Below are 25,668 nucleotides of genomic sequence, written 5' to 3' on the forward strand. Positions count from 1 at the left end.
TTAAAACTATTTTTCGAGAACAATTTTAAAAAATATTCCCAAACAAACCCTTACAAATCTTTCTCAACTTTTCAATTAGAATTCACAATAAAAATAACACTTTTATGGTGAGTACATTTTTAATCAAGAAAAATAGGAGCCAAAATCTAGGACCCGAGAAATTATTTTAGAAAATTTTGATCGATAATGTGATTTTCACAAATCAAAATGTGATAATTGATATAAAAAAAATGTCATGTTCATCTTTTGTAAATAAGGATTTGAGTTCAAACTCCCAAATAAGAGGTACAAAATATTAGTAAAAATATTGGATTAGGAGCAAGTGAAACAATTGTTGTTGCAAAGGATCGACAGCAGGTAACGGGGAAAGAGGAAAGGCTTTACTTCATCAACGGAGAAACAGAACGTCGCCGTTTTAATAAACGAAGAAACTAGAACTGCGTCGTTTCAGTTTTAAGAAGGAGATCTGGAACCTGCTCTTTCCTCCATTTCCCTGCAGAGGTTTCTTCTACAGTTCTACTTCTTGGGTTTTGGAACCCTCCCTGGCCAGCGCATTCTCGCCAGCGTTATCGCCGGAGGTTCGAACCAGCATCCGGAGCTCGAAATCTCTCAGATGTTGGTTCTCAGGTACATGTTCTTCGAGTTCGTAAAGCACAAATCGTTCTCCATTTGATTAATGAAAAAAAAAAATCTGGAGAAATAATTTTCGTCGGAAACAAAGAAACAGAAATTTTTTTAGGTTTTGTCAGAATTTTATGTGACTTGCTATAGTAGATTGCTCTCTGAGGTTTGTAATGGAAACCATTTGCCGTTTCCAATTTCTGATTTCGATAATTGAAGGAGTTGTCGATGGATTGAAATGACTGTCGATGAGTTAATGGCCCAGCGCTTAAAATAGAGCTTAATTGAAACCATTTGTTTTTCATCTCGTTACAGTGGCTACATTGCTACAGAAATTTTGTCCTTCTTTCTCAACTTCCAGTTAGCTATTTGGCAAATTAGAATTCGGAACAAACTGACGCAGAAATTAAGATTTTAGAAAATTAAAGAAACTCTTTTGTGACTATATTCATAGAAGAGTATTAGTGCTTCCTCTAAGAAGTAGGTGGCTTGATTATATGGAAGATCCGCAGGTTGTGAGTGTTTTTTTTTTCTTTTGAGAGAAGCCAACATTCTTTTATATTTTTTCATGCACTTTTTATTTGTCCTTTTCTTTCTCTAAAGATATTTTTTGGGATGATGTTTGATAATCAGCTGTCAACCAATGAATTCTTAACCTTCAGCTAATTGATTAGATTTCAATGCATTGTCTTAATTCGATCCATACAGATCTTATAAGAAACTATGAAGCCATTCAGGCTTTGATCATGGTGAGGAATGGCTGAACTACAAATTTTACGAAAAAGGATGAGCTGTTTTCTCTTCATAGTGCATCATGGACATTCAAAGTGGTAAACCTTCCCTCATTTATTGTTCTTTGTGACAGCTTTTTTTTTTCTTTCTTTTTTGATCAATAAAACCAATTGCATGAAAAATTGGTCTATCCTTTGTGAAAATTTTATTATTTCTAGGTCAACTACAGTTTGAATGCAAATATCTAGTCAATGAGTTGATAAGTGACAAATATCTGTCGATATGGTTTGTTGAGGGAACTTCATTGTAGCATTCCATACAATCTTCCATTCCATTTTCACACCTGAATTTCGTATACATTACTGACGAGATTAATGATGCAAACACTCAATGCCTCCCTTCCAACAATAATTGATGTATATAAATGGATAGAAGCATCAACATTCATTTTTCATTGATAATTTTCTCAAATTGCTGATTAATGATCTCTTCTCTTTGCTCAACATAAAGATATGAGGTCCCGTTTCACTTAGTCTGTCCTCCTTATGGATCAGAAAAGAGAGCAAATGTTCTGCTCCACATAGAAATGCACCATCATGAACTGCATTGTTTCTTCATTGCTATTTTTTCTGTTCCCTCCCTGTGTTAGCTCCATGGCTCTGTGTCAAAGTGATATATTCATTCCACCTGCACAAACCCTGCTGGTGTATTGGATTCCTAAATAGCTCTCCAGGACGACAGTCTTTGAATAGTTCAACAAAGGAAAACCCAGAAATGTCAATAAGTTTGACCTCTCAGCCAAAGTGAATTCTGGTGCAGCCATAATGATGCAGCTCTGTAATCCTAATGTATGAGACATATTTCAGAAGACTACCATTATGTTTCCAAAGATGAAAGCAATTGTGCCTTGGATTTTTGCATTTGTGATAGCATTGATGGAGAGAACAAGCATGGAAGGTGCCCTATAGAAGGCAAAATTGGGGGGGTTTAATCTTAGAGCAACCAGCTAGTGCCTCTCTGGACCTGATGTCTAGAGCCCTAGGTAGGAATATGTCCCACATCACAACTGCAGAGGTCAAACTAAGAATCAATATGGTTTAAATAATCCTATAGAAGATATGAGAATATCCAAAATTACATGTCAGAAATATTTCAAGAGCGCATAAGCAAATATTCTGAAGTACAAAAGGACAAGGAGATTTATTGAAAAAACATGGGCCTTTGTCAAAAGGAGAAGAAAATATGTACATGTACCCTCCACCACATGTTATAATCTTCTTGGCATAGAAATGAAAAGGAAAAAAAATGATTATGCTTTTATTTCTTTAGTAAAAGTATTGTATTAAAAAAGAGGCACTAAAATAGCGGCCCAAAATGTACAAGAGAAGGACGCTCACCCCCTTATAGCTGAAACAAAAAAGAAAACTATCCAAACAAGATGTACAAAAAACCAACCCCTTCCTCAACGAAATCCCACCCAATCAATAAAATCTATTAACATCGAAGGACATCTTTTGTAGACAGTTTGGTCTCTTACCATAGTAAATACACAAAAGAAGCTTTCAGCCTTTGCACCCCATCTTCAAAAGCAATTCTATTTCTAGCCTTCCAAACAAACCAAAACAAGCATAAAGGGCTTGCTTTCCACACCACCCTACACTTTTTGCCTACCTAAGCACCATTCCAACCCAAGAGGGTCTCCCTTACCGATGAAGGGAACACCCAAAACACACTGAATAAGGTAAAAACTAGCTTCCACAACTACTGAGACTTTGTAAAGGTTTGACTCTAAGACTTTGTAAAGGGACTTTATCGAGAAATTGCCATCTTAGCCTCCTCATCCAACAACACTCTTTCCCCACCCAAGCGCCCCAACAGGTTCTCCACCTCAACCAACTCCCAATCATTGAAGGACCTCATGAAACAAGGGTTCCACACTCCACACACCACCACCCCCCCCCCCCCCCCCCCCCCCCCCCCCCCCTCCTCCTTTCCCTTCCCCCCTTTCCCCACTTATTAAATCAGTCCACATATCATTCACCCAAGCCTCTTTGGATGCAGTGAAAGCAAATAAAGAGGGGAAATATTCGCAAAACGATGAAGTTCCACACCACTTATCCTTCCAAAAGCTCATCCTCTGGCCATTACTCACCACAAAAGATAGTCTAGTGCTAACAAGGTGGCCAAGCTTCCTAATTGTTTTCCACAACCCTACTCTATACCCCTCCCTAACCTCATGGGAACACCACCCACCTCGATCCTCCCCATATTTTCCCCTTATAACTTGGTTCCAAAAAGCCTCTCTTTCAGTAGCAAAATGCCATGTCCATTTGCCAAGGAAAGCCTTGTTGAGCAAAGCAAGGCTCTTAACCCCTAGTCCCCCTTTTCTTTTATCTATGCAAATTGGCAACCACCTCACCAAATGAGGTTTTCACTCAAGAGTCCCAACTCTCCACAGAAAGTCCCTCTGAATCTGCTCCAGTCTCATTCTAACCACTCTTGACAAATGGAGGATAGACATAAAATAAATAGGCAGGGTGGACAAAGTACTATGAATCAAAGTAATTCTCCCGCCCTTAGAGATATATTGGCGCTTTCATATAGCCAATCTTTTATGAAATCTTTCCTCAATACTATCCCAAGCTACCACAGAATTAAAAGGAGCCCCAATGGCATCCCCAAATAAGTGGACGAAAGACTTCCCACCTTGCAGCCTAGTTCACGAGCCAAATCATCCACATTCTCCACCCTTCCCACTGAGATCAACTCACTTTTATTCAAATTAACCTTCAACCCAGAGATTGCCTCAAACCACATCAACAACCAACACAAAAACATCATTTGTTCCTCTTGCACTTCACAAAAAATCAGTGTATCATCAGCAAACAGCAGGTGGGAGACCTGGACCACTTCACATCCCCTTCCCCGCACTTGACAAGCCGAAAAAAAGCCACCATAGACTGCTCTCTTTAAAAGACAATTGAGGGCTTCCATCACTATCACAAAAAGGTAAGGTGAAAGCGGGTCTTCCTGCCTTAGGCCCTTAAAGCTTTGAAAAAAGCTTGAAGGTGTCTTGTTAACCACAACGGAAAACTTGGCTATGGATAAACACCACTTAATCCACCTTAACCACTTCTCCCCAAACCCCATCTTCTCCATAACTGTAAGCAAAAAAGACCACTCCACATGATCATAGGCTTTCTCAATGTCCAACTTACATAGGATCACCCCTCCATTGCTTTTCAAAATCGAGTCTATTACTTCATTTGCAATGAGCATTGCATCCAATATTTGCTTGCCCTCTGTTGAGAGAGAGAGAAAGAAGAAAAACCTTAATTCTCATTAATGTAAATGATCTACTTACAATTGAGAAATATATATATATACAAGGCTAGGAGTCCTAACTACCATACATGTATCCTATATTAACAAGGAAAGGTTATATACTATAAATACATTATATTCAACACTCCCCCTCAAGCTGGAGCATATACGTCATATGCACCAAGCTTGTTACAAATATATTTAATCCTAGGACCTCTGAGAGATTTAGTGAAGATGTCAGCTAGTTGATCATTTGAATTAACAAAACTTGTAGCAACACATCCTGATGCGATCTTCTCTCTAATGAAATGACAGTCAACTTCAATATGTTTGGTCCTTTCATGAAAGACTGGATTGGATGCAATATGTAATGCGGCCTGGTTATCACATATGAGTTTCATCTGTTCATCCTTTCCAAATCTCAACTCTAGAAGAAGATGTCTCAACCATATGAGTTCACATGTTGCCAAAGCCATAGCTCGATACTCGGCTTCAGCGCTAGATCTGGCCACTACATCTTGTTTCTTACTCTTCCAAGATATTAGATTACCTCCAATAAAAACACAGTACCCTGAAGTGGAACGTCTATCTGTGGGTGAGCCAGCCCAATCTGCATCTGTGTAACCAACAACCTGAGTATGACCTCTGTTCTCGTACAACACACCTTGGCCTGGTGTACTTTTGATATATCGAAGAATGCGGATTACAGCATCCCAATGGCTATCACATGGTGACTGTAGGAATTGACTAACAACACTCACAGGAAAAGAAATGTCTGGACGAGTAATGGTGAGATAGTTCAATTTACCTACGAGCCGTCGATATCTCCCGGGGTCTCCTAAAGGCTCCCCCTGTCCTGGTACAAGTTTGACATTCGGATCCATAGGTGTGTCTACCGGTTTACAGTCTAACATACCAGTTTCTTCCAGGATGTCTAAAGCATACTTCCTTTGGGAAAGGACCACAGCAGAACTGGATTGAGCTATCTCAATTCCCAAGAAATACTTGAGTTTCCCCAAGTCTTTGGTCTGAAAGTGGGTAAAAAGGTGTTGCTTTAGTTTCTGAATACCATCCTGATCACTGCCTGTAATGACGATGTCGTCCACATAAACAACCAGATAAATACACTGCCCCAAAGAGTTATGATGATAGAAAACTGAATGGTCTGCTGTACTGCGAAGCATGCCAAACTCTTGAACAACAGAACTAAAACGGCTAAACCATGCTCGAGGAGATTGTTTCAAGCCATATAGAGAACGGCGTAACCTGCATACTAAACCAGACTCCCCCTGAGCAACAAAACCAGGAGGTTGCTCCATATAAACTTCCTCGGCAAGATCACCATGAAGGAAGGCATTTTAATATCCAATTGATAAAGAGGCCAAGAACACATGGCAGCCATGGAGAGAAGCAGACGAACAGAAGCAATCTTGGCAACCGGAGAGAATGTGTCACCATAATCAGAACCATAAACCTGAGTATAGCCTTTAGCAACTAAGCGGGCCTTAAGGCGATCAACCTGACCATCAGGACCAACCTTAACTGCGTAAACCCAACGACAACCAACGGTAGATTTACCCGAGGGTAAAACAACAAGATCCCAAGTGCCATTAGAGTGCAGAGCAGCCATTTCATCCACCATTGCCTGTCGCCAGCCTGGATGGGAAAGAGCTTCATGGGTGCTCTTTGGAAGAGAAACAGAGGATATAGCAGAAACAAAAGCAGAATAGGGTGAAGATAATCGATGATAACTCAAAAATTGTAAATAGGATGAGGATTACGAGTAGAGCGAGTACCTTTCCGAACAGCAATGGGTAAGTCATTAGGAGAAGGCAGAGCCGGGGTAGGTGAAGCCGAAGGGATAGGAAGTGAGTCAGCAGGTGCCTCAGCAAAAGGGAGAGGAGCAACGACACGAGGGCGACGATGATAAACCTGAAGTGGCCGAGGAGGCATAGCATCAGGTGGGGAGACAATGGGAATAGGCAAGACTTCAGAAACAGGAAGAGACTCAGAAGTGGTGGAAAAGAATGGTGAGTCCTCAAAGAAGGTGACATCAGCGGAGATAAAGTATCGATGAGTCTCAAGGGAATAACAACGATAACCCTTCTGAAGTCTAGAGTATCCCAAGAAGAGACACTTCATGGCTTTGGCGGAAAGCTTGTCCTGTCCAGGAGTGAGAATATGAACAAAGCAAGTACAACCAAAGACACGAGGAGGAAGGAAATAAAGTGGTTGGACAGGGAAGAGAAGGGAGTGAGGAATCTGATCATGTAAGACAGAGGAGGGCATACGATTAATCAAATAACAAGCGGTAAGAACAGCGTCCCCCCAAAAACGAAAAGGAACATTGCTATGGAGGAGGAGAGTACGAGCTGTCTCAACAAGATGTCGATTCTTGCGTTCAGCTACCCCATTTTGTTGAGGAGTATGAGCACAAGAAGACTGATGAAGAATCCCATGATGAGACATAAACGAAGTAAATGGGGCTGAAAAATATTCCCTGGCATTGTCACTGCGTAACACACGAATAGAAACATTGAACTGGGTTTGGATTTTAGCATAAAATTTCTGGAAAATAGAGAATAACTCAGCTCGATTTTTCATTAAAAATAACCAAGTACATCGAGAATAATCATCAATGAAAGTGACAAAATACTGAAATCCTAAAGTAGACGCAGTCCGACAAGGACCCCAAACATCAGTGTGGACAAGCTCAAAAGGAGACTTTGCCCGATTATTCAAACGCTTTGGGAACGAGACACGAGTATGTTTCCCAAGCTGACATGACTCACACGGAAGCGACGATAAAGTGGAAAAACGAGGGACCATCTTCTGGAACTTGGAGAGACTAGGGTGGCCCAGACGATTGTGAATGAGGAGAGGAGCATCAGTGGAAATGCAAACTGCAGGAGATGAATCCGAGGTGAGGTGATAGAGGCCTTGAGACTCACGTCCTATGCCAATCGTCTTCCCCGTACTCCGGTCCTGCAAGGTCACAAATTTATCAGAAAAGGTAATAGAGCAATTAAGAGTACGAGTGATTTTGCTGATGGAAATAAGATTAAAAGGACATTCAGGAGTATAAAGGACAGAAGTGAGAGGTAGAGAAGGCAGAGGAAGGGCCAAACCAATACCTTTAGCCACAGTTTGAGAACCATTAGCTAAGGTAACATTAGGTAAAGCAGAGGTAGTAGTAATAGAGGAGAAAAGATCCTTATTACCAGATAAGTGATCAGAAGCTCCAGAATCTAGAATCCAGGGTCCAAGAAAAGATGTGTGGGTAAGGCAGGCAGAGGCATTACCAGGCTGGGCAACAGAGGCAACAGAAGCCTGAGATGCGGAAGAGCTCGGAGCTTGAGGCAGCGGAGAATCAGAGGACTGGGCCACATGGGCAGTGCGAGGAGGTCGTCCATGTAACTGATAGCAACGATCGCGAGTGTGGCCAAGTTTATTGCAATAGGTGCAATGAGGACGTTGACCTCTACCTCGGGTACCACTACGGCCTCCTCGAGAGTTAGTTTGAGAAACTAACACAGAAGAATCTGAAGTGCTATCAAATGGCAAAGTCTGAGTGGAGGAGATACGGAGGAGGCGAGCAAACACATCATCCAAGGACGGAACTGATGAACTACCAAGAATCTGATCGCGGACAGGCTCAAGATCCGGACGGAGGCCAATAAGAGTAAGAACCATGAAGAACTTGTCAAGCTGTGTTTGTTGAGCCCCAACATCAGGAGTAAGAGGCATCACAGTCAAGAACTCCTCCTTAAGAGAGGCAATCTGGCCAATATAAGTAGATAGATCCAAGTCCTGTTGGCTGAGATGGACAATTGCAGAAGCCACCTTATAAAGACGCTGGATATCATTCGTATATAATCCTTTGGCCTGAGTCCAAAATTTAAAACAAGTTTTGTAGGCCCGAAGATGAAGAAGAATCTTGGGATCAACCGATTGCCATAATACACTACATAACTGTGCATCTATCTTCCTCCACTGTACGCGGTCAACCTCAGGGATATCTGCCTCCTGTGTAATCAAGTGATCCTCATATCCTTGACCCATAAACCAAAGTTCAACAGACGCAGACCAGGAAAGATAATTGTCACTGCCAACCAATTTCTCCGAAGTAATCATAGGAGATCCAGATATAACAGCGGAAAAAATGGAATTTTTAGTAGTCATATCTACTTATCTGAAGAATGAAGTATGTTTGGATCGAAGAGAGCCCTAATACGGCTTCAGATTGCGGCGTGGCACCACCGAAAAAGGGAGACGGCCTCAGATCGCGGCGTGGTACCACCAGAAAGGTAGAAGAACACTTCCCAAGGCACGTGCAGGGATTGGAGTGGAGAAAAAGTAGTCGGAGCTTCGCCGGAAAGGCTGTTTGGAGGGCCGACGGAGACAAAAATCCCCAAAAGAGGTATGTGCAGGGCTCAGATGGGAGAACCAGGGAGGTAGGGAGGCTGGTCGGCGTCAGGCGAAGCTGGAGGAGGAGGCGCGTCGCCGGAAAAGGCCTCACGCGCCCTCACGCGCCGGCGCGTGAGATTCAGTCGCCGGCCGGAAATTTGCGCCGTGGACGGCGCGTGGATGGATTTTGGTGCCGGTGCCTTCACAAAAGTTGTAGATCTCCTCCAGGCGCTCCTTCTGGTATAGTCGGTGTCGGAAAAATACGTCGCCGGAAAGTCGCCGGAAAAGCTCGCCGGAAAATTCACCGGAAAAGTTCGCCGGCGGTGAGTAGTTTCTGTCGACGATCCGAATGACCGGAAAGTATTGGAAGATGGGGAAGGTGACCGGAATGAAACACAGTCACCGGAAGGTTTCCCGGAGTTGATGACACGGGAAACAAGAAAGAATTAGGTTTTCTTCCTTGGCTCTGATACCATGTTGAGAGAGAGAGAAAGAAGAAAAACCTTAATTCTCATTAATGTAAATGATCTACTTACAATTGAGAAATATATATATATACAAGGCTAGGAGTCCTAACTACCATACATGTATCCTCCACAAACGCATTTTGGGTCTTGGAAATCACCTTAGCTAGCACCCCATTCAACCTATTAGCCAGCACCTTGGCCAGCCACTTGTATAGCCTCCCCCCCCCCAACCAAGCTAATTGGTCTGAAATCCCTCAAGTCCTTTACCCCCCCATTTTTCCAGGATCAGAACTAGAAAGGTAGTATTCAAAATGTGCATAAAGCGACCCAACCTACGAAATTCCCTGAAAAAGTTCATCACCTCAATCTTCACAAACTACCAAAAAGCCATAGGAAACCCATCTAGGCTTGGAGCTTTATCCCTGCTAAAACTTGACAGAGCCCCATACACTTCCTCCTCCGAAAAAGGCTTCTCCAGCCCTGCCACCTTAGAATCATCTAGACTCGCTAAGGACAGTCCACTAATACTAAGTCTCCTATCACCTGAGGTAGAGAGCAGAAGATGAAAAGCTCTACTTACTTCCTCTTGATTTCACTATCCTCTATGATCCACGACCCATTAATTTTGATTCTGGTCATCTGGTTCTTCCTCCCATGAGCATTGGTCATTCTATGAAAGAAGTTTGTATTTCTATCCCCCTCTTTCAATCAAGTTTCTCTCAATTTTTGCCTCCAAGACAATTCTTCAAAAAGGACCCACATTTTATAGATCTCTCTAGCGTCCTTCCCGGATTCCTCCTCATCCAAAGACAGAGAATGAGAACACTCCTCCTTATCTTAAAAATCCACCTGGTTTAAGGCTAACTCCTTCTGAACTTCAATCTTACCAAAAACCTCCTTGTTCCAACTTCTCAGAACAAGTTTCAAAGCTTTCAATCAAAATGAAGCTAGCAAACCCACTAAAATTAAACCCCTCTCACCATGATCTCAAAACAGTCTTAAAGGCCTCTTTCTTTAGCCATATGTTTTCAAACCTAAAAGGAGTGGGCTCACTCCTCAACCATCCCTACTCAAGAAGAATCAGAAAGTGGTCTGACACCAGCCTAGCGAGAACAAACTGAACAACCCCTGGAAAATGAATTTTCCAATCTTTAGAAATAAGAAAACGATCAATTCGCGATTTATTTCGATTATTTAAACCACCGCTCTAAGTGAAAATACCTCCCTGAAGGGGCAGGTCCCTCAACTCTAAGTCCTCAATCACCTTGGAAAATCTTCTCATAGTTGAAGACAATCTACCTTCTCTGCTATGCTCCTAGGGGAATCTGACCATGTTGAATTCACCTACCACGCACCATGATCACTCCACAAACCTCTAACAACCCTTAACTCGCTCTAAAAACTCTCCTTATCCATCTTCAACGTGGGACCATAAACCCCTGTAAAGCTCCAACTAAAATCGTCCTCACAACTCTTAAAACCACACGAAACTGAAAAGTTGCCCTCCTCCCTCCTCCATTTCTAGCAGTTGTAACACCCTATTGTCCCAAAACACCAGAACCCCTCCCCCCACCCCTCTTAAGTTCACAAACCCCCATTCTAAGCATCTTCCTACCCCTAAGCTACACACAATCTCCCTGGTCATTTCCTGGGTTTTAGTTTCCTGCAAACCCATTAAATCCGCCTTATGGGATTTAATAACAACCTTGATTAGTTTTCTTCTATCTCCATCATTAGCCCTTCTCACATTCCACTACAAAATTCGAATCTTCATCTAACTCTAGTTGATTCCCCCACAAAGCCCCCCTAACCTACAATAATTCACCAAAGACTCCAACTTCTTTAGCTCCGGGTCAGATTTTGAGGATTTCTGACATTTTCTCTTCTTCCCTGTCACCTTCTCAAAAAGTTATCTTCTCTCATTCATTCTTCTAAGAAGCTTTAAGATTTCCCCCCTGAAGCCCTCTATTGGCATTCCCAAACAATGGTCGAACTTTGCCAAACAACTAAACTTCCAAGACTCCAAATTCCCTCCCAATTCCCTATCCATTACCCATTTCCTCCACCAAAAGCACTCTCTAAGGATTTACAGCTAGCTCACCTTCCCTATCCACAAAATCAACGATCACATCGTGGTCCTCCTTTTTACTGTGACCAAAGCCCCCTCCAACCCTAAGAAAGGAGAAGAAGAAAAGACTCGTCCCCCAAAAGCACAACGAGATTTATGCGAAAGGGAAAGGTACCTAAAAGCTTCTTCCACGAGGCACGCGTCAACTGAAGAGCCACTGATAGAGACTCCCTCTGCCGCTGCGAAAACCTCTCCTCCAAACAAGTCTTCATCCACACCCCACGACTTTGATGAAAAAGGGACTCCCCCCGAAGCCCTAACCTCTTTTAAAGACCCATCAAGACCGACCCGATCCAAATCCATGGCCCTTTTCACCGCGTGACTAGGCTAACCCACCTCCCAAAACGAGCTTGGCCCCCAACCTTCTTCCTCCATCAAGAGACAACCTAGCCCACTCTTTGAAAATGATATGCCCTTTTTAGAACTCAAGAGGCCCTAATTCTCTTTGGCTCAACAACCCTGCCCAACAGACCTAAGGCCTTTTCCAAGAGTAGGTCTCCCATCACAATTTGAAATTCTAATCCTTCTCTCTCCTACCCTCCCTAACCTCCGCGTCACCATCAAAAAGCGCAGCCACTTTTGCAGACACATCGCCTTTACTGAACTCCACACCCCCAACCTCTCCACCCGGGTGTGCCAGGCCAACCTCTGCAGCACACAAAGACTCCTGTTCCATTCCCACGCTCCACCTTGCACATGAACCACTTCACCATCATCCCGAACCTTCGCCCCCTCACTCCCTCAACTCCTGTTCATTGGAACCACAATAGAGACCCATGGTGGCACCTCCCACCACAACTAGATGGCAAAACAGGAAAAGTCCACCACCAACCACAAAGTCCCTAAAAGATCTTTTCCCTCTAATTTTACCAAAATTTTGGCCCATTGCAGCTGAGAGAACCTCCTTATGTCTTCATCCACCCCAATGAATCCCCCACAACAATCTCCTATTTTCCTAAACACCTCCCCATTCAAAAAGTGAAGCGGGAGACCCATCACCCTCACCCAAACTTCTTTGGTAGGATTTCCTAACCGCAAACAACCAACCTTTGCGTTCCATCTCTCCAAACGCAAAAGTCTATCCTTGAACCATCGCACCCCCCTCTTCAACACTCTATGTACCTCTTCCCCATCTTCAAATTCCAACAAAAAGGAGGCACCTCCCAACTTCACAAGTTTCACTCCTCCCTTCAGATTCCACAAGCTTTCCCTTCATCTTTTTAGTGAGACCAACTTGGATTCCAAAATCGACCCCTCTCCCCACCTTCCAAATAAGCAGAGACCCAATTGGTCCCCCCTGCACCACATCTCCCTGCCACCAAGCTGAAGCCAAAGAGCATCCCCTACCCTTCCAGCTGACGCTCTGGAAATATCCACAAATGCCCTCTTCTCAAACTCCCTCGGTCTATCAAGACTCTTCTTGTCCCTACCAGCTGCAGGTATCAATAGAGTCATAGCTTCATCACAAGTAATCACTCCCAAGGACCTCAGTTTCTCAGCCAAAGTAACCCAGCGCCCAAGCAGCCCCTTTCCTTCAGGGAACACTAAACAAAACCTCTTCCTCTCCAGATCAAGAACAGAACATAATACGAACCTCCCCGCCCCATTGACCCTTCTATCCAACCTGTACTTTCTGTCCTCATCCTCCCAAACTTTGACAAATCTTCCTTCCTTTTCCTCCCTGCAACATTCTTCAATTCCATCCAACAGCCTTCTTAAGCTCAAATCCCCAAACCGAATCCAAGAGGAAAAGCCCCTGCTCCTCTCCACAATGATTCCTTTTAACTCTCCTCGAGCTTCCTCCACTGAGACTTTGAAAGACATCGACTCCACCGCAAACCAGCATCTACCCCCTCTCATTCCCTTTAGAATGGAGCTTTACCAAGGATGTAGTATATGCCAGTCTCCGTAGAAGCTGAAATGCTATTGTTCTTTGAATGCTTTAATAGCTAACGAAGTTAGCAACCTGCAGCCTTCTTTCCAAGCAGCTGATGCAAGACCAAATATAATCTTTGTAAGTAAAATACTTCTCAGGGCAGAAAAATGGCTTCTATAGTATATTCTAGGAACTATGGACTTTGCAATTGGAAGTAACAAAAGTTCTGGACTGAAATTAGCTTGTTTGTTGTTGAGGAGGGCGGCAGTTATGTTGATGTGCAAAGAAGGTGCTGAGAGTTTTTTGACAGCCAATCAGTATAAAGGGACAACAAAAAATCCAGTTTATCATAGCTGCACAAAGCATATCACCATAAAACATCATTTTATTAGAGAAGCTATTGAAGTAGGTGAAATTATTATTTAGCATGAAAATTTGAAGATCAGCTAGGTGGATGATACGTTCACCTAGGCACTCCTAAAGGAAAAAGATTCAGCACTTCAAAAATTGGTTGGGAGTTGATGAACAATCTGCCCACATATTTGTTTTTCATAACATTGTCATTCCATTTTGGTTATATTGTTGTCCCACCTAAATTATCTTTTTGGTTAACCTGTGTTTATGGTGAAATTAATCAGGAAGTTGTAGATGTGAAAAATGTTCATGTATATGTGAGGTCCATGCACTTTTCACTGCTTTTCTGTCATTACTTTTAGGTTGCTTCTAATATACATTGAGTTGAATCCCTGATTTTCTTGAGTCTTCTCTCACTTGTCAAGGAACAATTAATATTGCATGAAACCAAAATGCTAACGAAACTCAACACTTCTTACAAAATAAACTTTTTATTTTATCTTCGTATTAATTTTGGCTTCTGTCTAACGCAATTGGCCTTTCAACAAAAACTTTCTAATCCATTGATTGCAAAATCAAGCATGTAAAGATCCTATCTTTCTTTGAAGTTTCTCTCTCATGCCATTGCCATTTCAACAAAAATTTCCTAAACCATTGATAGCACAGTTAAGCATGTAAAGATCTTATCCTTCTTTGAAGTTGTACATCTACTCAGTGATGATTTCTGATAAACCTGCACCAAAACCAGCTCCAAAATGCCCATGCTTACCACAACATTCCTTTCTAAAGCTCTTGCAACATCCACCGACCTCTCTCTTCTCCAAACTCATACAGGCATGCTTACCAGTGGATTCCACTAAACCAGTGCCCAATTCAAGATCAGTAGATGCATGAAGTGGTGCACTAGAGTCCATACCATGCTTCTTGCACTCAGAACCAACTTCATGTCCTACTTCATCTTTGCTATGGTTTTTGACATGGTTTTTTATGCAAGGAATCTTTTTACAATGGCCATTATTGGGCATTTGTTGTCTTGAGTCTGTAAGAGCAATAGAATGGTGTTGATGGTTACTTCTACTGCATGAAATCGTATTGTGATTGACCATGTCACAGCCCCCATGTTTGCAGTGTTTGGACTCATGGAACCCATCACCTCCACCATCACATAGCCTGTCAACCAGGTTTGCTCCTTCATCTTTCACACACAAGCTGGGAAAAGAATGCCCTGAACAACTATGGTTGGGCTTATTGTGCAACTCCGTACCACGAGTGGCGGTGTTACCACTTCTCTGGTCACAATGCTGCATATCGTGGTGCCCTTCATTGCCTACACAACAATCATGCCTGTCAGCTGAGTCCGTGCATTTAGTATTCACACATGAACTCAACCCGGAATGATCAGGCTGACATCTTGAAGCACACCTCTGGGAAGAACACTTCTGAGGCTCACACTTCTTTTGAGAAATGCTGTTGGAACAACTATGCTGATGATTATGAGATGAGTGGCTCCCACCCCCTTTACATCCATGCTTGTCAACATGTGAGGCAGCAGAGGATTTACAGCATTTTCCTCCATGTTGGTGTGTTCCTCGTAAAAGTAGCATGCTGTTGAAGATCACTAGCAAGCATGTACCGACATCAGCAAGAACTGCTGCCCAAATAAGCGGGTGACCTGCAATGGCCAAGGCAAGGATGGCAGCCTTTGTAGTGATTGATAAAATGACATTCTCAACTACTTTCCTGTGGGTTTTCCTTGCTAACCGGACAGCTTTGGGTATTTTTCTAATATCATTTGTCATAAGAACCACATGCCCTGTCTCTGTCGCAAGTGCTGAACCCACAATGCCCATTGAGATACCAATATCTGCTGTGGCCAATGCAGGGGCATCATTTACACCATCACCAATCATGGCTGTTGGTCCTTCCTCCTTAAAGTCTTTTATGATTCTCGCCTTATCTTCAGGTAAAAGTTCTGCATGAACAACCTCTAGAGTATGCCCTAGCTGCACATGAGATATTTTTTGCTGCCTTGTTAGCTTATTACTTTGGGATTTTACAGTCATATTTTGATGATTTTTTACACATGATAATCAAATTATATAAATTCAACAGTGCAAGGTGCACCTGATCTTGTGTATGCATAGCTGATGCATGACTATCTCCTGTAAGCATGGCAGATTTAATTCCCAATAACTTCAGCTCTTTAATAGCCTCCACAACCCCTGTTCGACAAGCGTCGGAGAGGGTAAAAATTCCAGTTGGAGTTGCATCAGAGTATACATACCCAATTGTCTTTCCTTCCTTGTCTTCTCCTATGGTTGGAACTGAAAATTTAAACACAAAATTATTTCAAATATTGCCTAGGAATGAAAACCAGCATAAAAGATGCACATTTCCATTGTGTAATGTGAAACCATTCACCTGTTTCACACCCAGCTCTTAGAGCGATTTTTCTGTTTCCAACATAGATGTCTTTCCCATCAATTTTCCCATGGATTCCTTCCCCGGGAAAATTCTGAAACTCTTCCACATTTTCTGGCTTTGGCTCGACGGATTGTGACAGTCCATAATCAAAAAGAGCTGCTGCCATCGGATGACTCGACTTACTCTCAATGCTAGAAACCCTTCAAAATTTTGCCATCTAGTCTTAGTTTCCAAGTAACTGCAAACTTTCATGAAATTCTCTCAGGAGGAGTCCTTACCAGTAGAGCAATGTATCGGAGCTAACATCATCCCGCAGAGACTGGAAATCCTTAACAACAAATTCACCCCTTGTAATTGTACCGGTTTTGTCAAAAGCCATGATCCTGATTTTAGCAAGAATTTCAAGATACTCTCCTCCTTTGATGAGCAACCCAGATACAGCAGCCTTTGAAAGTGCACAGAATGTAGCAACTGGCGTTGAGAGAATCAGTGCACATGGACATGCACTTACTAGTACAACCAGTGATAGGTGAAACCAATGACTTAGATCATGAACCCTCAAGGCAGCAGGAATCCCCGCAAGCCCAGCCGATATTAGCACTACCACTGGAGAAACCAATGTAAAGATACTGTTAATCAACAGGTTATTCCAAAATCTTACCCAGTTACAATTTACACCACCAGCTAAAGTCCTTGCTTACATTTTGGGTGAAGGAGTGAACACAAATTTAGGCATCATGTTTTGCTGTTAATTACTCTGAACACTATTTGGGAAATGAGCCCACGAATTATGATTATAAAGAAATGTACTGACCTGGGGTGTAAAACTTGGTACATTTGTCTATGAACCTCTGAGTTTTGGACTTGCTGTTTTGAGCTTCTTCTACTAGCTTTGCCATCTTGGCCACCACACAGTCCTCAGCTAGGGCTGTAGTTTTTACACTGATGTAACCTGAAATTGCTCAAATGAAAGATGCTTATTATCAGAAAAATGACTCTTTTCCTTGTTCCTTGTATTAATGGAGATATAGAGAGCTGCTACCATTTAGATTTATGGTGCCAGCCCAAACAGTGGAGTCCTTTTGTTTGGCCACTGGAAATGACTCTCCTGTTAAGCTCTTCTCATCGACCTCACATTTTCCTTCTACTACAATTCCATCAATAGGTATGACTTCTCCAGTCTTAACAGCAAGGATTGTGTCCACCAGGACACTGTTGGCTTCTACAATTTCTCCAGTCTCAGCTATCACTGCCTTTTGGGGAGCTATACTCATCAGCGATGACATGACTGCAGTTGCCTGAGATATGAAATTTGTAAGTTTTCCCAACTGTTTATTTATGATGTTATTTTTATAAAAATTAAGAATATTTAGGTACCAATTTAAATGTATTCACAATCATGTCTATGTCTATATATATACCTTGTGACTAGCCCTTGACTCAAGCCATTCTGCAATGGTGAAGAGAAATACTATGGACCCAGCTTCCCAATAATCATTCAAAGCAATTGTCCCAATCACTGTCAATTATGATCAATTTATCAAAATTCAATCTGTCAATAACAACTGTGTATTTGGGTCTCTTCATTTATTTGATGGAATATGAATAAATCTTATTATTCATATATCAAGTTAGCTCTGATACCATGTTAAGTTATCAATTGATCTAAAGGTTTCAAGTTAACGAGTATTGGGCTAGCAATGGATCAGGTTTATTTGGATAAAAAATAAAACTACAATAAAACTCTAATTTAAAGCACAACACAACATCTTAATTGAAAGGAGAGTATGGGGGTATTAAATGAGGTATTAGGTTAGGCAAGCAATGACTATCTGACCTATAGGGTATATTAAATTTGCAGTTAAGAATGGGCTCATGAGTAGGTTCTTGTCTTGAGTTGAAGAGGAACGTTTGGGAATTGAAGTGCCTTTTTCTTCTGTTTTAAATAAAAAGCGAATCCAAGTGGCATTTGTCATTTGCCTACTATGATTTTATCATAGGAGCAAAAGCTAAAAGCCCTTATTTATAAAAAAAAAAATTAGGATGAGGATAGCCTTCATCACCATCATCAAAAAAATAAATATGTGATGAAATTTGAATTCATGACCTGATTAAACAAGTCTTTGATATAGCATATGGACAACTATTTTTTCCTAAAAGCATAAGCTCTTAGGATTTGGGTTTAAGATATGGATGATAAATTTCAACATGTTTGGATACAAATGTAAACACTTGAAAGCTAACACTAGATAGGTAGAAATGTCCAAGATAGGAGATAGGCCTCAAATTTGTGTGTGAGTCTTTTAATGGGAGGGGTTTAAGAACAACTTTAAACCCTAAATTAGGTAAAAATCAAACTCAATTAGCATTAGTCTAGCTAAAGTCTTGTCTTCACTGAGTGGGAAAAAATAGGGAAATTTTCTTTATCATGAATTTGAGTGCTGATACAACTTGCCATCTGTTTTGTAGCGGGATAAAAGACATACGTCTTTCTCTCTTATTTTACGAGTGATAATGACAACATTGGATTTATGTTTAATAAAGAATAGATATTAAAATGACTGGAGCAATTCTTGAAGCTAACTAGCTAAGAATGATAAATACATATATATAAAATGTAGTAAATACCTGCGATGAGAACAAGAATGTTGATATCAAGTGTGAAGTTTCGGATGGCCACTATCCCTCTCCAGGCGATGGGAAAGATGCCGGCAGCAACCGCTCCAAGAGCGAGCCACCGGAAAGGTTGATACACATATTTGAGAAATGATAGCAAGAGTAAGATACCAGAAACAATTGCAAAAGGACTAGGCCATTTCTTCTGATAAGCGACTTCCCCATATATTCTAACATTAGCCTCTAATCTTGCTTGGTTTAGTGCCTTAACTGCAATTAATCACACCCAAAATACATATGATGATATGATAAATAGCTTCATAACTATATAAAAAAACAAAATAAACTTATATGAAACAAAGATCTATTTAAGGCCATGTTTTCAACCAATTCTTTAGAATTCTTTCCTTGCATCTTAGAGTTTAGTGGTTATTATTTTGAGAAAAATTATAGTGCAATAATTACACCTTTGGTATTAGTTTAAAATCCTCCACATTCTTTTTTTCATCCTAACAATTGAAAAGCTACAAGATTGTTTAATAGAAAAGTGAAAATCAACTTTATTGAAAGGTAAAAGATTTGAAGAAGAAAGTTTGGCTGAGATTTAAAAGAAAAAGGTGGGAGTGGGTTGTGTGAAAGGGAAAAGACGAGCTTTAATATAAAGGAAAATGGAAGAGGTTAAGTAAATGCGTAGATCATGATGGTCCAGTCATAAAGTGTTTAAAAAGTCGTGCAAGTAATTTCAGATTTATTAGCAGTACTTTGTGACATTTATTAATACTACAAGATATTAAACTAAAATCTAAACAAACCGTGTTAAAGTAATTGAACCATGTAATTATTTTGTGTTTAATAATAATAGCAAATTTTTGAAGAAGATAGAAAATAATTGCAAAGAAAGAAAGTTGGAACTAGCCTTTGAATGATCACAACAGTGTCATTCCAATTCATCAGTCACTAACAAGGAAAGAAAAGGAAAGAAAAGGAAAGGAAAGAAAAGAAAAAGAAGAGAAAAACAGTGGACCAGCTCTGATTAATTTGACCTTTTTTCTTTGTCCAAGCAACATTATGGAAAGATGGGGTACAAGAGCACCCCCTCCATATATGCTACTGCAGAGGACCTTTCAATCAGAAACAAGACCCCTTTTGTAATCAGACCCCAGAAAGATTGATTTTTTCCATATAAAACCAACCATATTTGTAGAGGGAAAATTTTGTGGGGCTATGAGAAAATCCATGCATATGTAGAGCAAGCTCTTAGGAGTGTTACCAATTTGAATCTGGGAAATGAGGAGATTGTCATGGACAACAATGAGAGTTCTGGATGGGACAATGACTGAAATCTCTTTGACACCATCTAGAGGCTTCAGAATCTTCTCAATCAGAGGGACCTCTGATGAACAGCAGAGACCTAACACATCGAAGTAGCTTTTCTGCCACTTTTTGGTAGCCATTGTTAGGAGTAGTTCTGCAAATAAGAACAAGAAGAATATAGTTAGAAATATTGAAGTGGAAGTTTTGGTTCAATACCCAGATCATAGAATGAGTAAAATGATTTTGTTTTGGGTTGAAGATTTGGATTTCACAAATGGGTGTCTGAAATTCATCTCTAAAAGTTTGGAAAAAAGACGGAAAAACCAAAGGGAAAAAAACGTAGGAACATGAGTATGTATGAATATTTGAAAAGTAAGGACAATATTCTTCTCTACATAGAGACCAAGAAGAGGACCTTTTGTAAGAGAGCTTGATTTGATGAGCTTCTTGAAGTGAGGAATGGGAAAGAAGAGAGGCTTCAAAGCTTATAAAGGGAGAGAGCTGTGTGAGAGGGAGATTTAAGGAGAATGATGCAGTAGTGTGATTGAAAAGACGTATTACACACACACACACACCAGAAAAAAGAAAAGGAAAGAGAGAAAGGAAGAAAGAATGAGATCAATTTTCTGTGTGAGAATAATGGAGTAAACTTTTCTGAAGCCTGTGAATGAGACAGAAATAGTGGAGAATCAGTTCAAGAGCATGATGGAATCCAGATATGAAACCACACAAATGCTTGCTTCTTATTTATATTGGCATATGTGCTTAAAGAGATTACTATATATATGCATATACATATATACATATATACATATATATATATATATATATATATATATATAATAATTTTTTCATTTCCATTTCTTCATTTCATTATTATTTTCCCTCTCAACTTTTCATCTCTTCCTCCTGCTTTTTAACTCTATCATTGTCCTCACACTCCAGCTTTTCTACCTTTTATATTACTTTGAGCTTTACTTACATATGAGTAGGTGTTTCTCTGCAACATAGAGCCAACCATAATATCTTGTATTACATCACCCAAATCCTCCATACAATCATCACAACATGCATGCAATAATTTTCACCGTAAAAAGGCAACTTGATAATACTTACCCTTCCTCTGAATACGTGGTTTCAACATCCTAGCCACCTTCTTCTCATTCTTCAATTCAAAATAAGAGATAAGAGATGCGGGGGGCTATGATCATATGATCATCTTAAATCTCTTCAATTTAGAAAGTTTACAATAATTTAGGAATAAAACCATGTGTTATGTTGCGTACAAGTTTAATAAAAATTTAAAGATTTTCCTAGAGAAAGAAAAAATAGTTACAGAATATTCTTTCTTCTTGGACCAATAGATTAAAGTTGAATAATATTCTAAGGTTTGTGTTATTTCTTGGATTAATAGAGAGAATTTGTGCGTTACTTTTTTGGATTAATAGGACGTTTGGAGATTGTGGTAGAATTTGGAAGTCAGGGTAGCCTGCAAGAAATATGTATTCCTAAAATTGATAAAAATAAAATAAAATAAAATAAAGTGTAATTTTCATGGTTAGAAAGAGAAAAAGGAAAAGGAAAAGAAAAAAGATACTTTAGCAAATAGGAAAAGAGGAAAGAATTCATGTTAGTCAATGCCACTAAATAGTGTTTTGTTTTTCTAAGATTCTTAATATGATTTTTATATGCTCATCTAGAACCAACTTTAGTAGGCTTCATGATGAAATTAACACATAATTGCCAAATTAATCATACTTTATAGATTGTCCTTGTTGATTGATCAATGGATCCAAGGAAATCTTGGAGTAAATATGCTTTCCACATCCCTATCTTGAAAACATTTTAAGATTCTAATTTTGATCTTGAAAAATATTATAAGGGAAAAATATAAGAAATAAATGAATTTATGTTAAAAAAATAATTAGAATAGAGTCAACTTTTTAATGTGTGAGAGAAAGAAAGAGAAAGAGGGGCTGAAAATGTGGGAGTTAGAGAGAGAGAAGGGGGGTGCAATTCATGTGAGTAAAGGGGCATGTAACAGTCGAGACAAGAGAGGAAAAGATGTTGGATGATCATGCATTTTAATGGGTCCAAACACCCATACTTTGTTTCTTTTCTTTACAGACTTGCAGCTTTGTGCTTCCTCACATCATTTTTAATGTTTTGTGAAGTATTAGTGGAGGGTCATGGCCAAAATTCAATATATCTTTATGTGGTTGTTCAGACTTGAATCACACCATTATATGCTCATTTCTCATTTCCTTTCCCACCACACCCTGCCACCATTCTCCTCCTCTTGTGGGAATGTTCACCTGCCTGACTTGGACCATCATTTGCATCAACCTTTTTTTCCTTTCTTATTTTTTATTTTTAAATATCTTTCAAGTTAAAACTATGCTTATCGAATCAAAAATGCTAAGATGGATTTACTTGGACTATCTATTTTTGGTTTTGGGAAATTAATAATAATAAAAAAAAAAGTAAAAGGAGAGAAAAATATGAAAATAATAATAAAACTTGAATTTAAATTTAATAATTATTTTTTCTATGTTTCCTTAAATTTATTTCCTTCTTTTAATATAAAAAATTGGAAAGTATATAAAATTTTGCATATTGTTAATATGTTTATTTTTTTTCTTATTTAAAATTTCATTAATAAACTTTGTTTTTTCTTTTTCTTGATCTATAAATATTACTCATATGCATCAAACCAAAAAGTGGGACAAATGTTGTAATATAAAGAAATTATCCATGATTGCATCAAACATACTTCCAACTAAAGATATTTACATTAGAGGATCTTTAATGGGCATTTCATGCTGATGTGAATTTTGCCCTGGTCAAAAATTAAATTTCTATCTAAATCCTCCTCTCTAATGTTAGATGATATTAGCATATTGATATATTTAAAATGTGTTTGACATTTTTTTTATAACTATTTTTAAGTAAATCACCTAATTTTACAATTTTTAAAATTTTATCTGACTTTTAATTTATTTTTTTTAAAAGGTTTTTTATGCTATAAGTGCTTTCCAAAAGCACTCAAATGGATGCTTATTTGATGTCCAAATCTTTGTAAATTTTTCTTAAAATCTTAATCACAAAATTGATGTAAGAATTTTAGACTTCAAAAGAAGCATATCAAGAAGACATACTTAAAAATAAAAAATAGACAGCTTTATTCTTAAGGGAGAATCATGTAAAGGTATGTTATTTGGAAAGCAAAGTGACTTTCATAGAGAATACATTGTGAGGAAAATAATCCACAAATCATACATTCAAATAATGCTTTTCCCACACTTCCACATCTCCCTTTACATCTATCAACAACTCCCCACATGATTCTATCAACTCTTCATATGATTCTTTTTTTTTTTTTTTTTTGGTATGTTGATATGACAAGTGAAAGTGTTCATGTTATTTTTTTCCTCCTCCTCAATATGCTTGAATTTCTTCACCTTTCACATTTTTTTTTCATGTTAACTACACATTTTCTCATCATACCTTTTTAATCACTCATCTTCTCCACCTCTAACTACTTTTTTATGTTGGCTACATATTTTTCTCATCAGACCTTTTTAATTTTATTTTTTTCACTTTTTCATCTTTTCATATTTTAATTATTTATAAAAGCTTTAAACATAAAATAATATATAATAAATCATTAATGAGAATAAATTTAGAGGTTTAGGATATAAGATTTTCTATATTATATTAAACAAAATATTTATTTATTCTTATCACATATAGATTAAATAATAAAAAAAATTATCATATTATTTTATTATTATATTTTTTTTTAACTTTTTACTTAATTAAAATGTTTAGTTTTTTTATATATATAAAATAAAATACTTTGATCATGATTTTAACCTTTTGTGCACTCCTGATTTATTTAAATTGTGCATCACTACTAATTCAAAACCCTAAGTGGAAGCACCATAGTTCTAACCTTTTGCTTAGTTAAAAATTTTAGTACCATCTATCACATACTCAACATTGACTAATAAAAAAAATATCGAGAAATGCATAAGTATTATTGTGTTTAAATACCTTGTATTTATCCTTTTAAAATAGAATACCACCCACCCTTATTTAAGAAAGTACCACAAATGTATAGTATAGTTTTAAAATGCATAAGGAGTACATAAGGCACAAAAGTCTCCTATAACTTAGACATAAGGCGCAACACAAAGGGCACGCTTAAGTGAAGTGAAATGCAACTTGGGATGCATATCAATCTTATAAAATGTGATTTAAAACTTAATCCAATCAATAAAAAATTTAAGAGTCCAAACATTTAAAAGAAGCATTCAATAAAAAAAAAATAATGAAATTATGTAAGTTTCAATATACAACTATAAATTTCAAGAATAAAAGCATTTAAAAAAGAAGAGTAAAGTCAATAAAGCACGCCTCTTCAATAAGTTGTTATCAGATGTTACATGGTGAGAGGCACTACTATCCAAGAGCCATGAGGGATTGGTAGAACTAACAACATAATGGGCATGTGGTTGCCATGGTGTAGGAGGATGAATGACTGGGGCAATGGAGTTGTTGGACGAGTGAATGGGTATCAATATGAATGAGGAACATCTCTTGGCAGTGTGACCTTGTATCCACAAGTGGCGGACCAACATCTTCTCTTGGACATCGACCTTCCCATCCATATATGGGCCACTACCAAGGCGAAGACATAGCCCTTGCCCATTTTCCAGCAACCAGTGGAGTTTCTCATCTCACTACTCCCCCTCATACCCCTAAACACAATTGCTTTTTTGAAAAAAGACATCTTCACATTGTTGAAACAAGTTTAGCATTATTCTTTCATGCTTTCATTCCTCTCACTTACTGGCCTCATGTTTTTGCCACAACATTTTACCTTATTAATCGTATGCCAACCCCAACCCTCAATCTTTCCTCTCCATATGAAAATATTTTTAGGACTACACCTAACTACTCCAAACTAAAAATATTTGGTTGTCTTTGTTACCCTTGGCTTCAACCCTATACAACTCACAAACTAGAGTCTCATTCCAAACTTTGTGTCTTTCTAGGATATTCTCTAACTCGAAGTGCCTACCATTGTCTTGATCCCACAACTTCTAAAATCTATGTCTCTCACCATGTTCGGTTTGTTGAATCTTTGTTTCCTTTCACCCATCTCTCGTAACATTTACCTCATCCCCAATCCACTACTATTGCCACTTGGTTTCCCCCACCAATTCGTGTCACCTCACCATCTCCCTTAACACCACTTAATTCATCATCTGCAGGAGTTGCTCCTCAGTAGTTTCCTAGCAACGCCCCATCACCAACTCCCTTGTCAAACCTCTTACTCGAACCTGTCATTCAACACCCTTCATAACAACTTCCATGAGCAACTAATCCATGGGTGCTTA

At 39.2% G+C, this 25,668-nt stretch overlaps 1 protein-coding gene and 1 long non-coding RNA gene across 2 annotated transcripts; one reads left to right on the plus strand and one right to left on the minus strand.

Moving 5' to 3' along the window:
- The first annotated feature begins 506 nt into the window (after window positions 1-506).
- LOC117924510 lies at window positions 507-1,399 on the plus strand. Its single transcript, XR_004652810.1, has 2 exons — window positions 507-627; window positions 1,330-1,399. It is a non-coding gene; the product is annotated as an uncharacterized LOC117924510 (long non-coding RNA).
- A 12,982-nt stretch (window positions 1,400-14,381) lies between these two features.
- LOC117925311 (putative inactive cadmium/zinc-transporting ATPase HMA3) lies at window positions 14,382-20,923 on the minus strand. Its single transcript, XM_034844301.1, has 10 exons — window positions 20,679-20,923; window positions 20,220-20,417; window positions 18,962-19,219; window positions 17,755-17,852; window positions 17,376-17,631; window positions 17,148-17,285; window positions 16,612-16,939; window positions 16,331-16,533; window positions 16,034-16,233; window positions 14,382-15,912 (listed from the first exon to the last, which is right to left on the minus strand). The coding sequence occupies exons 2-10, from the start codon at window positions 20,401-20,403 to the stop codon at window positions 14,617-14,619; spliced, it is 2,961 nt and encodes a 986-aa protein (XP_034700192.1). The 5' UTR covers window positions 20,404-20,417; window positions 20,679-20,923; the 3' UTR covers window positions 14,382-14,616.
- Window positions 20,924-25,668: the final 4,745 nt, after the last annotated feature.

Source organism: Vitis riparia, chromosome 11, assembly GCF_004353265.1.
Source record: "Vitis riparia cultivar Riparia Gloire de Montpellier isolate 1030 chromosome 11, EGFV_Vit.rip_1.0, whole genome shotgun sequence".
NCBI lineage: Eukaryota > Viridiplantae > Streptophyta > Magnoliopsida > Vitales > Vitaceae > Vitis > Vitis riparia.